The sequence below is a fragment of the Pezoporus occidentalis genome, unplaced genomic scaffold (genome assembly GCF_034315485.1).
Source record: "Pezoporus occidentalis ecotype Australia unplaced genomic scaffold, CSIRO_AGI_Poc_V1 ctg36, whole genome shotgun sequence".
NCBI classification, from domain to species: Eukaryota; Metazoa; Chordata; class Aves; order Psittaciformes; family Psittacidae; genus Pezoporus; species Pezoporus occidentalis.
In genome coordinates this window covers 3563694-3577328 of record NW_026915591.1, presented here as the reverse complement: position 1 = coordinate 3577328, position 13635 = coordinate 3563694, and the positions used below count along the sequence as shown (strand labels likewise).

The 13635-nt window shown below is 51.1% G+C and overlaps 2 protein-coding genes across 15 annotated transcripts in view; one reads left to right on the top strand and one right to left on the bottom strand.

The window, feature by feature from the left end:
* Nucleotides 1-1504, bottom strand: part of NUMB (NUMB endocytic adaptor protein) — a 98736-nt gene extending 97232 nt beyond the window's left edge. For 13 of the 14 annotated variants that reach the window (XM_062630801.1, XM_062630809.1, XM_062630814.1 and 10 more), the window contains exon 1: nucleotides 1339-1452. The gene's annotated coding sequence lies outside the window, so the exon portion shown is untranslated. Of the gene's footprint in view, nucleotides 1-1338; nucleotides 1453-1481 lie in introns of those variants that run through there. The other variant, XM_062630803.1, reaches the window with a different exon arrangement.
* A 6179-nt stretch (nucleotides 1505-7683) lies between these two features.
* RIOX1 (ribosomal oxygenase 1) lies at nucleotides 7684-9763 on the top strand. Its single transcript, XM_062630791.1, has one exon. It carries the CDS (start codon nucleotides 7912-7914, stop codon nucleotides 9733-9735), a length of 1824 nt encoding a protein of 607 aa, XP_062486775.1. The 5' UTR covers nucleotides 7684-7911; the 3' UTR covers nucleotides 9736-9763.
* The last annotated feature ends 3872 nt before the right edge of the window (nucleotides 9764-13635 follow it).

Genomic DNA, 13635 nt, shown 5'->3' with positions numbered 1-13635 from the left:
GGGGCAGGAAGATAAAAAATACAACAACAAAGCAAAACAAAGCCCCTCAAATGGTACAGTGGGACACTGTCAACTGCTGTAAGTATCTCCTGCTCCGGACTGCTGAATTCAGAAACACTGATATCAACCTTGAAAATAGCATACCACAGAGAAATCAACCCAAAAGCTCCCTTCTTATTTCATAAACCATTAATGAATAGGTTCCATAAATCTACTGGACCGAAGGAGTTGTAGACCCGAGCTGCTGCAAGACAGTAACTCTGCTCTGAGAGAGATGCATCCTTTCATTCTTCAAAACTGTTCATCTCCCTCAACGCAGTGTGTAAGTAATAAAAGGAGTTAGGCGCATTCGAAATAGAAGCTGCGTTTTAACCCCTGGTTATCTACTGGGAGCAGAGCGGAGCGAAGCGCTCACCATCGGTGAGCCCTCTCCAGGCACATAGCAGCCCACCCCCCGCTCGGCTCCCTGTTGCTCACCAGTCCCCCCGGCACGCCGCAGGACAAGCTGAACCCGGCCGCCTGTTCCTTTGTGCAGCCTGGCGGGCCTCTGCACATTGAAAGGGACCGGTGGAGCCACGAACGGGGTAAAAAGAGAGTTTCGCTGCTTACGGGGCCCTTTTCCTTACAACTCCCGCTGCCAGACCGGGTAGTCAGCGCCCCCGCCTCAGAGCCTCGTCCCGGCGCCTCCCAAACTTCACAGCACTCCAACCCCGGCTCAGACGAGGCGGAGGATTTCGGGGAAGCCCGAGCTTTGCGGAGCCCCGACGCCCCCAGCTCGCTCCTGCGGCCGCAAGCAAAGCCAGGAGGCGATACAAAGCGCAGCGCACGGCTAGACCAAGCCCGGGAGCGGGCGCGCCAGAGGGACCCTCTCTCTGAACCCTGGTCGCGATTCAAGGCCTAGGAGAAACCGAAGGCACAGGCAGCTCCAGGAGAAAGAGACCAGGAAGCGGCAGCGCCCCTGGGGTCGCTCCCCCGGCCTGGACGCTAGGTCTTCCCCCCACGGCCTTCGCCCAGCGGCCGCGCCCCCGCGGGCTCCACCTGCACCGGGCCCCCGCCCCGCCCCACACCACCCCACCCCGGGGATCGCGCCGGGGCCCACCTCACTGCCCCCCCCCCGGGATGGGTACCGGAGCGCGCCGCCGCCTCTCTCCCCGTGCCCCACATCCCCTTCCCGGGGAACCACCGCGCCCCCTCCCCGGCCCCCTCAGGCTTCCCCCGCTCCCGTCGTCCCCCCCGGCTGGGCTCGCACGACACCGCCACACCCGGCCGCGGCTCCAGCCCCTGCCTGCCTCGGCCAAGGCCGTACCCCACAGCGCAGTGCGGCCCGGCCACACTCACCTTCTGCCCGCAGCTTCTTCCCTCCAGCACCGCCTCAGCCGCCCGTCGCCACCGAGCAGCACCGCCACCGCTCCCCCCACCAGCGCCGATTGCCCCCGCCGCCCGCCACGCCCATTCCGGCAGCCCATTGGCCACCCATCCACCGTCCGGCCTTTGGATTGGTGAAAGGAGATGTTCGTCAGAACCCCGACCCCGCCTCTCTCCGCCCACGGGTCCCGGGTGTTTTATTCACGCCGGGGCTTTAGTGCCCCCACTCTTTTGCTGCCGCTGCTGATTGGCTAAAGCGGTTAGAGCAGTGCCCCAGGATAGGCTGGCGCAAGTGTCAGCTGCGGCAGTGGGCCCGTCTCCCCCCTCGGTGGTAGGCTGCGCTGGGGAGGAGCAGAGCTGGGGTGCGCGGCGGTCCCTCTGAGGGGTCAGGGCAGAGCCCGCTTCGCCCGGCGTCCCGCTGGTGCTCTCGGTAGGGACGTGCCTTCACAGAGCGGCTCGTTTCCTGTCTCAGGTGTGGATCAGGCATGAGTCTTGGGTCTCGTTCCCTCACAACAGTGAGTCGGCTCCCGGGCGGGTAGGGCCTCTGGGCAGAGCCCCCTTACGGTGGGGTTCCGTTCTCCGAAGCTTCTGCTCCGTAGCGCCGCGAGCTGGAAGCAGCCCCGCCCCACTGCCCCCCGGAGGGCTTGGGGGCAGGCGCCTGCCCAAAGCCTGTCACCGGCACTGCCGTGGTGGGCACTTTTCCCCGCCGCTCTCGTAAAGCCCCTTCGCGGGGGAGCTTGTCTCCCACAGGCCCAGCCGCAGGGCCCGGTGCCAACCCGGTTTCCCCCGGTAAACCCCACGTGGTCACTGGCGCCTTCCCCAGGGGCTGCAGTGAAACGTGCTGGTAATGCCAGCTCTCCAGGAATCGCGCACATAATGTCCTCCAACAGCTAGAGGCCGGGTTTACAGGGAAAACGCGAGCAGGGTCCTCTCTGCTGTGCGTTAACTTCCATGGCTGGGGCTTTCTGAGATCCACAATGTTCTCGGGTTTCCTTCATCCCAAGAAACGCAGCTGTGACTCCATTTTCAAAGCGGAGGCAGTACCAGGTGCTGGGTTCAGCAGGGAGGCTGCGCTTCAAAGGGAAGCCACCCAGGGGAATCCTCTGCCTGCAGCACCCGTGTGATGGTGCTTTGCCCTGAACAGTCTCCAGCATGCGTATTTCCAACAGCTGCCTGCCCTCACCAGACTTTCAAGCAGCTCCTTCATCCAAAATGCAAGCCAGAACAGTTCCCGCAGCATTGAGCTAAAAAAAAACAACCGACACCCCCCCCCCACACACACACACAAAAAAACCCAAACAAAAACAACAGCAACAACAACAACCAAGAAAAAAACAAACCCCCAAATCCTCAGGAAATTGAAATGCAAAGATCACATGGGGTTTCCCCGCATCATTATCTTCTCTCTGCATGCACCATCCCCCTTACTCCTCTTTGTTTCCGAACCAAGCAAAGAAAGAGAGCAACAAAACTGGGCTTAATGTTAACTGGCAAACATCCAAAAAATAAAGCAACCAAAATCAGTGGGAATTTCAGAACTTTATATGCAAAAATCATTTACCAAGCTCATACAGGAGGTGCTGGAGCAGGATGAACATGACACTGACTCTGAGTTTCAGACTGATGTGCTCTGACCCCTGAATCATCCCTTGTTCACCAATGGATGAACTAAGAAGAAAATATCATTTTTTTTTATTATTATTATTTTTTCCTTTCATCTGTATGCATGTTCCTCTGCTTGGAAAGCAAAACCAAAGCAGAGAGCTGCCTTCCCTCTCACAGTTGTTACTCAATTACTCTCAGACTGCTGCTCTTAGCCAGCAGCAATACAACACAGCTATGTTTGAGCCAAATGTTCCAAAATGACTAGACAGAGGTTTCTACCAGTCCTGAGCTTGCTTCTGATTTTGTGAAAACATTCCTGACCTGGCATAGCTCTTAAAATACTGCATTCCCAGTAGCTTCAGTGTAACTCTTCATCTTACTCAGTACTCTAATGTATGCTTCAGCAATATGTGGCTTTTACAGATATTTTTTAGATAGCTAAATTGACTTGTTGCCATTACCTCTGCTCAGCTACTAACTTAACTTTCTTGTATAGTCACTGGTGACCAAAGGGAAAGGGAGCTGTGGTGGGAAAGGAAGATGACCCTAGAGGTCCCTGAGCTGGACAAGCTGGGATCTCACACAGCAAACTGCACATTCTCAGTGCTGTACTGCGGGTCCGAGTCTATTCTGTACAGTCAGTCTTCCCACAGAGTTTACATGTGATGGGGTAAATTAATTCTCCAAGGCCTGATACTAGAAGCAAGACTTCAAGGTGCTTTAATCCTTTGGGATAACAAAGAAATGGGAGAGACTCCACAGCATTCAAAAAAAAACCAACCCAATTTCCCCATTTCCACCTTTTCTTAAAGCCTGAGAACAGGGCTCTGGGGGCAATATGCAGGATTAATGGACTTGGCTGTCTGCTGTCATGCCCACTTATTTCAGCGAGCAGTGCCTTTCTAGCGGAGATCATGCTTGGTCTGAGTGGGACAGCAGGATAGCATGCTATCCCCTAAGGACTTGAGAGTATATTACATATGCATTCATGATAATGCAAACTCCTTATCCTCATTGCAGATACCCGGAGGCTTAACATCATTCTCCCCTATTGGCTATCTAAAACAATGTCAGTGATTAAATCTCCCTTCTCTAATCACACCATAATATTATCCCTTCTAGGAACAAGCCATACCAGTATAAATACTAAAACATAAGCATTTTTATGCTGCTATAACTGTGCTTACCCAAAAGGAATTCCATTTTTTTACAATACAGGTAAAATGAGCACTGAAAATGCTCAAAAATCCTTCTAGAAGGTTCCATGTTGTCTAGTAGCAACACAAATTTGCTACGGGAAGCAAATAAGCAAGTGTCACTCAGGTTTTCTCGTGTCATGCTCTGAGCAGATCTGAACAATATGGTTGCTAAACCAAGACATCCTGTTTGTACAATGTTTCCATGTTGGTAGTGCTGCATCAGAGGTGAGCAAACAGTTTCAGAGTACTTCAGAAATACTTAAGTATAAGCAGTTTTTACAGGGGAAAAAAAAAAAAGAAGAAAAAGGTAAAGTCTTTAGCAAGGCTTTGGAAGCGGAGAATCTTACAGAAGAAGCAAGTGTTGCATGGTGCTGCTGGATATTAGCATGGCTATATGTTAATTTTGAAATAGCGGGCATAAATGTATTTCATGAGCAATGCTACACAGTTGCCATCATTAATACAGAAATACTGTGAATAATATGTGAATTAATACAGAAAGAATCCTTTAAAATCTTTCTTCCATGGAAAAGCATGACCCAAACAGCTTGTCAAGAGCCATGGTCTGTGCATATCAAAACAATATTCTCTGGCACAGGATATGTGATGCATGCAGGAACAGCTTGATTATGCCTGCTAACTTGATTGTCTACATGTGATTAATCCTACAGGGTATTTCATTTTAGGATGGGGATTTTCCCCTCAAGGCCATTTACTTCTCTCCTTCCACTGAAAAGCAGTAAGATTGGAGTCCTGGAGTCTGTAGCTTCGTGTTTAGTCATTGCCTATGGAGTCACTGCAGATGGTATCTGCTCAATGCTACCAAATGCTAGATGGTGTCTACTAAGCGCACAGAAACCCATGAAATTATTTGTAAATGCTTTCGAAGTACACATGCCTCATCAAGGTAGTGAGTAAGCTCAGTTGAGGGTCCTACTCAAATACATTTTGTAAATTCAATTTTAACTTACAAGTCTGTATTAGTGTCACATGGGACAAGAGAAAACGTCTGTGCTTCCAAATCCCTCTAAAGAGATAATTTCATAGGGAGGACTGGACCTTGTAATTATTATTTTTATAAATTTGTTTTAATTGGACTGTTCCATGGCAGGGAAGACTTCTTTTCTCAGTGGGACTCTGTGTACAAGATAACCAGGATTAAAGACCACAACCAGCCATTGAATAAGAAAATCCCTGAGAAGATAGAAACAGCTGGAGAGAGGCCAAAATCTCTGCCAAGAGATGCTTCAGTGAGTAAGTGCATTCACTCTGATGAGGGGGCCAGAGGATAGCTCTTCAGAAACAGTTCCTGAATTAGCTTTCAGTCTTGTTATTTGGCAGTGAACTTTATGGCTTTCCAATGAGGAGCGGGCTTCACAATCCAGCCCAGTGTCCTCCCAGTGATGACATACTGGATGTCACTAGGCTGTACGAGAAAGACTGTCAGCTAAGGAAACCCATTAGTGAAGGTTTGAAATCTTCTTTTTCCTCACTGGGTATTGCTTTTGGCATGAGAACAAAAGTGGTAGTGCAAAAGGGAGGCTGACAGCAAAGTAATGATGAGAAAAAGGATTAAACTGAGTTTAAGTTTCTAAAAGTGACTAGTTTACATTAATGGTTTGCTGAGAACACAGAGAAAGTACTGGGCAGTTTGCATGGTGGTGAACAAATATCTAATATCAGAGAACTGCTAAGGATTTTGCCCTTTCCACTCATTAGTGAAGACTGTTCATGTCTTTGCAGGATAAGGCCTACCCTGATCTGCTCTTTAAACTCAAGATATCCATTATTTGAGCACAGAAAGGCATAAAGTTAAAATATCAAGTGAACCCAACATTTCTTTGAGGTGCCATTTGCTTATTTCTTTAAAAGTCTCTTGTGGCTCTTTAGTAAGTTGTACTCCCCACATTTTTATGTCCTTTTAAATAAAGCACATGTGGCTCTTGGCAATGCAGCTTATATGGTCATAAAATCTGACTAACTTTGTGCTAAATTCTAATTAAGAAATTTAATCGAGCCTCTAGTTGCTACTCTATGTGAGCAGCAGCTGGGGACCACCTAATCATTCAGAGATCTGGGCTACTTTCCTTTTGTTTATTTAAAGAGCTGTACATGACACTGTTCTTTCTTTACAACAAACTCCCTTGAAATACTGGATAACGAATGAAAACAGCATGTAGACCTTGTGGCTATTCCTAGACAACCATCTGAGTACAATGTAAGTGATACTGAAGCTGTCTCTTTTTGCCTTAGGTAAAAATCTTTCTTTGTTTCACGCAGAAAAATAGCAATATTCTTTATTCTTGAAAGGCTTTACTGCTAGAAAAGCTGAATTGTCAAAAGAAACATTTTATTGTTATAGAGATTTCACCACTGTTATTTTCCACCATGTTCTTCACTCTGAGACTTTGTTACACATCAAAACCAAATCCAATGTCAATCATCTGTCTCTCAGCAGCAGAAAGTGACACCCATATGAAGAGCCCTTGAATGAGACTTTGAACTTGACATAATGGTAAACATCCAGAGCAGCTTTGCTGCAGTCATTACATACATTCTGGTGTAACTCAGGTCAGGCTCTCTGTATAGTGCACAGCTGCTTCTGAGAAGGATCAGTTGCACTCCAGTAAATTAAACAGTAACACTAGTAATAACCCAGGTGCCCAGATTTTTCAATGGTCTTACCCCTGCCAAGCCTATTTAGCCAGGCTTATTTATAATTACAGCATGCAACAGCCTGACATCTACCATATTTCATAGCTTCTGCATCACAGGTTTGTTAATGGCCCTGTTCTGTTGAAATGGTTTCATCTGATAAGATTATTCTGGTAAAATGGGCTTAACCTTGGGAAAACAAAGAATAGATTGAAATAGAGTTCACCCTTCCTTCCTCTTCCAGTCTACAAATGCAGGCACAGGGAGCACTTCCCTCCCATTTTAAACCACATCATCCTGCCAGGAAAATGCCATCTCCCGTTCCACGCGTATTTCCCACCGTGCGGGTGCGGAGCGCTGGTCGGCCTCTGCCACCTGCTGGCAAAGCCAAAAACGTTCAAGACCTTAAATCGGAGGCTGAAGTGTTATCTTATACACGTCTAAAACCCGGTGCCTTCAGCTAAAACCAGCATGGAACAAAGAGGACAATTTCCTGCTTCTTTTGCTTTTCCCACATTTTTGTCTGCAAAGACTGTGCCGGTAGAACTCTGTCAGAAAAATACCTCCAAAATAAAAACAGCTGCCATTGCATATATACAGTGCTTTTATAGCACGGTGGTGGGAGGAGGGATGGCATATCAGAATTGGCTCCATCCAACTTGAATTTCTACTCCTTGTGCAGCAGAACCTTATTAAATAGGTTTCACCTCCTCTCGTCTCATTAGGCTACAAAGTACTGCGCGCTGTCCAGATGCGCAGCCTGGCGGTGTGCCTGCGGAGCAAGCTTTTCCTGCACGGGTTTAGAGCGTACTTCCAGAACAGTTTTCCAAGCAGGGAGTGGATCTGTGTGGGGTCGCCTCCCTTTTCCTTTTGCGGGGCGGCGGAAGGGAAGGAGCCCGGCATGTTTTCAGTGGGATGACGGTAAAACGTACGACCTTTCGTTCTACGTAAGCACACAACCAAAACTCCCTCCGGTGGGCGGGCGTTTCCTTCCCGCGATCCCATTCCCGGACGCTTCGGGGCACTCATACGCACAGGCCCCGGCGGAAGCGCCCTGAGAGGGCGGAGCGGCATAGCGCAGGCGGCCATGGCGGCGGGCAGCGCGGCGGAGCGGCGGAGGCGGTTGGCCCGGCTTTCGGCGTTGTCCGTGTACCGGCGGGCGGCCGGGGCCGGGCAGCCCGAGCGTCCCCGTGCAGGCGGCAAGTGGGCCAAGGCGCGGCCGAGGCGCGGCGGTGTGGGAGGCGGCGGTCCAGAGCTCAAGGCCCCGCCTGAACCGAGTGCCTCCGCTCCCGTCAGCCGCGTGGAGAGGGCCAAGGCGCCGGCCCGCAGCACTGAAGCGAAGCGGCAGCGCGGCACAGCGGAGGGCTCGGGAGAAGGCGGCGGCAGGGCGGGAGGCGGCGGTCCGGAGCCCAAGGCCCTGTCTGAACCGAGTGCCTCCGCTCCCGTCAGCCGCACGGAGCGGGCCAAGGCATCGGCCCACAGCGCTGAAGCGAAGCGGCAGCGCGGCACAGCGGAGGGCTCGGGAGAATGCGGCGGTGTGGCGGGACTGCTGCGGCGGCTGGGGCAGCTGGACGACAGCCGCCAGCGGGCGGCGGAGCTGTTCCGGTGGCTGCTAGCCCCGGTATCGCCAGCGGAGTTCGTGAGGCGGCACTGGGAGCGGGCGCCGCTGCTGCTGCGGCGGAGCGACCCCGGCTACTACGCAGGGCTCTTCTCCACGGCCGAGTTCGACGCGGCCCTGCGAGGCGGCGAGGTGCACTTCGGAACCCACCTGGACGTGACCAGCTACGCCGAGGGAGTGCGGGAGACGCACAACCCATCTGGCCGGGCTTTACCCGCAGTCGTGTGGGACTTCTACCAGAACGGCTGCTCCCTGCGGCTCCTCAGCCCCCAGACGTTTTCCGACACCGTCTGGCACTTCCTCTCCATCCTGCAAGAGCACTTCGGCAGCATGGTAGGGGCCAACACATACCTCACACCGCCAGGGACGCAGGGCTTCGCCCCCCACTACGATGACATTGAGGCCTTTGTGCTGCAGCTGGAGGGCAAGAAACACTGGCGTGTCTACAGCCCTCGGGTGGACGCTGAAGTGCTGCCCCAGTTCTCCAGTGCGAACCTCACGCAGGCTGAGCTTGGTGAACCTGTGCTGGAGACGGTGCTGGAGGCTGGGGACCTGCTGTATTTCCCCCGTGGCTTTGTCCACCAGGGCGACTGCCTTCCTGATGCACACTCCCTCCACATCACTGTGTCTTCCTACCAGAGGAACTCCTGGGGGGACCTCCTGGAGAAGCTCCTGCCAGCTGCCCTGCACATGGCCCTGGAGGAGGACGTGGAGTTCCGTCAAGGGCTTCCCATGGACTACCTGGGATACATGGGGGTTGCCAACTCAGACAAAGTTGATGCTCGCCGAACAGCCTTTATGGAGAAGATACAGAGCCTGATAAAGAAACTTGTTGACTATGCACCCATTGATGCTGCCGTGGATCAGAGAGCCAAGTCGTTTCTTCATGATTGTCTACCCCCAGTGCTTACACAAAGTGAAAAGCTGCAGAGTATGTATGGCTTCCCAGCCAGGTGGCAAGACGGAGGGCCCTGTAATGTCGATATTCTGATAACAAAAGACACAGAAGTCCGTCTCCTCCACCATGGCATCATTAGATTGTGTAATGAAGAAGCAGGGGTGATGCTGTATTACACGACGGAAAACTCAAGAGTGTATCACAAGGAAGAACCCAAGTTTCTTGAGCTAGGTCCTGAGTATGTAGACAGCATTGAATTTCTCCTGTCTTCCTATCCAAACCACATCAGTGTGGATGCCCTTCCATGTGAAACCTTGGAGGACAAGATATCTCTAGCCACACTCCTGTTTGAGAAGGGCATTCTGACTACCAAGAAGCCTCTGGTACAAATATAACTCTTTTTTTTTTTTTTTCTTTAGCAAAATAAATATACATTTGTTTAGAAAGTGTTCTGTCTCATTCTTGCCTCATGCCTGCTAGGTGTGAAGCAAGAGTTCAGATCACAGTATCTCATCTGGGAGCAGAAGGGCTTTGGCATCGGTAGAGAAATCAGATGTTCTCATTAAAATGGGAGTGATTCTGCATGGCTGAGTGACTAGAGAAGGGAAGTGCTTAAATTTTTATTTTTTCCTTTCAATAGCCATATTACTATGTTCTAGGTAACTTCAGGAAGCTAGTGAACTTTCTTGCAGTCGTCTGTGTTTACACAGTGTTGTAATGCAGCCTGCCCTACTGCAGGAAGTACTTGCATTACTCACAGGCAGATGTGGTGATGATCACTGTTCTGTGTGCCTGTGCTGTACTGCATGAGACATACAGCGTGCCCTTCAGGCCTATGCTGTGCTGCAAACACCTGTTGGCCATGGGAAAAACTCAGCCAGCAATTCTAAAAGTGGAGGTGGCAGGCAGCTCCTGCTCAGTGACAGTGATTACACCACCTGCATAGCCATGTCCTTGCTGAACAGTGAGCAAGATGTTCTCTTGTGAACGTGAGCTGCTGTCTTTGAAATGCTTCAGGATCTGTCTCTTCATTTTCAGTCTGATAATTGCAAGTGATAGAATAACCTCTCCCACTGGTTTTCCCACAGCAGCCCCTAGTAAGGAAATTATTAGTCCTTTCAAGTTAAATGGTTGTCATGGTTTAAGCCTAGCCGGTAACTCAGAACCACACAGCCACTCACTCACTCCCCCCTTTTTCTTCCCACTCTGGGCTGGATGGGTAGGAGAATCAAAAAAATCCCATGGGTTGAGATAAGAACAGTCTGATAACTAAATAATAATAATATTAATAATAGGGGAAGTAACAAGGGAAAAGAATATAAAACCTAAAAAATGAAGAGGAAAAAAGCTCCTGAACAATAAACACAAGTGATGCACAGCATAATTGCCCACCACCTGCAGACCAATACCCAATGCAACCTGAGCAGCGATCTGGCCCTTCCAGGTAACTCCCCCCAGTTTATATTCTGGGCATGATGTGCTGTGGTACGGAGTACCCCTTTGGCTAGTTCGGGTCAGGTGTCCTGTCTGCTCCCTCCTGACTTGTGCCCCTCGTCACTGGCAAAGCAGGAGAGACTGAAAAGTCCTTGATTGGGGTAAGTATTACATAGTAACAACTAAAACTATGGGTGTGTTACCAGCATTTTTCTCAGCCTAACACCAAAACACAGCAGTGCACCAGCTACTAAGAAGGAGAAAAATAACTTACAGCTGAACCCAGGACAATGATATACCCTCCAATATGGGGGTTTTCATGCTGGGTGCAAAAAGTTTTGTGTCAGGATCTAACAATTTAGATACATACACACCTGGCAGTGTGGCCAGTTCCCATACTGACAAGCCTCAGCTATATTTTTCGACAATGCTGTTTTATCATTGCAGTCCTCAGGTGACAGATATTCTGTCTTCAAAGTCTCCCAAAGCCATACTCACAAGGAGCAGGCTGCGTTACCCTGTGCTCCTCTAAGCTGCTGGGTCATCAGGGGTTTGGGAGATGGCACCCATGCACTCTAATTCTTTAGGATTTAAGTGTACACTATTTCCTCCAAAGTCCCATACTTGCAACAACCAGTGTGCCAGACTTTACCCTCTCTTTTGCCTATATGCTTTTGCTAAATCTTGAAGCACACCACCAGGGCCCCTGGGGACCCCTTTCCTTTCTGAATCATAGAATTTATTCCAATTGCAAGAATTATTAACAGAATCATAGAAAGGTTTGTGTTGGAAGGGACCTTAAAGCTCATCTAGATCCAACCTTCCTGCCATGGGCAGGGACACCTTCCACTAGACCAGGTTGCTCAAAGCCCCATTCAACCTGGCCTTGAACACTGCCAGGGATGGAGCAGGCACAGCTTCTCTGGGCAACGTGTGCCAGTGTCTCACCACCCTCATAGTGAAGAATTTTTCCCTAATATCTAAACTAAATCTACCCTTTTTCAGTTTAAAACCATTCCCCCTTGTTCTGTCACTACATGCCCTTATAAAATATCCCTCTCCAGATTTCTTGTAGGTCCCTTTAGGCACTGGAAGGCTGTTAAAAGCTCTCCCTGGAACCTTCTCTTCTCCAGGCTGAACAAGCCCAGCTCTCTCAGGTTGTCTTCATAGAGAGGTGCTCCAGCTATCACTAGTGGCTGGACAGAAATGCTATTGCCACATTAATCCTCTGATCCCTCTGTCGGCTCATTATGACCAGATGATCAGCAATCCTCATGGCACCGTTCATTCCCCCTGTGGAAAAATCACGGTTGGTGGGGGAGGGAGAGTAAATTGGAGGTAACTGAGGGGAGTGGCTCGAGAGAGGGCGCCTTCAACACCGGAGCGGGGGGAGATCAGCGTCCAGAGCGGCGAGAGCCACCGAGGGAGCCTCAAGTCCTCGACGGGACCTGCCCAGGAGCTGGCAGCTCAGCTGACGAGGGCGAGCAGCTGACTCACAGGGGGCGGAGCCAGGAGCAGCGGCACCACACCTGATTGGTTAAAATCCTGCCCCAGGGCGCGCGGCGAACAGGGCGGGTGGAGGCAGTTCTCGCGGCGGTTGTGTTCGCGCGGCGGTTTGCACGGGCAGGCGGGGGGAGGGAGGGAGGGCAGTAGCGGTGTAAGTAGGGCCCGGTCCGGGAGCTCTGCTCTGGCTGCCCCGGCGGTGCCACCCAGACAGAGCCGATGAGAGGGGAGGCTGCAGTGCAGAGCTCGGGGTGTAGAGAGGAGAGTGCCTGCACTGGTCTGGTGAGGGGAGGGTGCACAATGGGCAGGGCTGCACTCGGTGCTCCCTGGTGGAGGTCCTCCTGCAGCAGGGGCTGAGCTGCGGGATGCTAGCGGGGTGCTAGGCTAAAAGATGTCAGGGAAGCTGAGAGAAAGCAGGACTGCTTGCTCCTGGCCTTAACTGCAGGGGCTTCAAGCGTCCCCTGTAGCTCATGGAGGAAGAAGGAGGCCGTTAACCTGGGAAGCTGGAAAATAGTAACAAAACAGAACAAAAAACAACAAAAAAAAGGAGGAAGAGGACAATTAAAAGCAAGGGGTTTCCTCCTAAATCTGATATCCCTGCCCAGAACCGCTTTGCTGTCCTGCAGGGGACTGAGGAGGAAACGCACTCGCACCAGAAACAGCCAGCTGATGCACTGCTAAAGAAGATTACTACTGGTGCCGCAAGAAAAAAGCGCCTGGTCATAGCAGTAGGGGACTCTACTTTGAAAGGCACAGAAGCACTCATCTGTCAGCCTGACCCAGTCTCAAGGGAGGTGTGTTGCCTACCTGGGGCACGGATCAGGGATGTTGCAGAGAGGCTGCCTGCTCTAGTAAGTCCCACTGACTGTTACCCACTTCTGGTGATCCATGTGGGTGCTAGGGATACAGATAGTAGTAGACTGGGGAACATAAAGAAGGACTACAGAGCCCTGGGAGAGGTGGTTAGGGGTGCTGGAGCTCAGATAGTCTTTTCATCAATTCTCCAGGATACAGGGGAGGACCTAAAAAAAGCTAGGAGGGTTGGCCAGGTTAATAAATGGTTAGAACAGTGGTGTCATAGTCAGGGGTTTGGGTGTCTTGAACATATGACCCAACTTTGTAGGCCAGGTCTACAGGGGGCTGGTGGAGCTGCTGCTGAAGGAGGGGAAGAGTGGTTTTGGTAGGAGGCTTACCAGACTGGTCAAGGAGGCTTTAAACCAGATGTGTTGGGGGAGGGGGGCATCATTCCATCCCAACACACCCAGTCAGTTGCCAGCACCTATAATAAATGCTCAGAGCAATGTAGAGATGTTCCAGTGGCTCCAGCCAATGAGCCGGCTTCATTTGGAGCTCGGCTC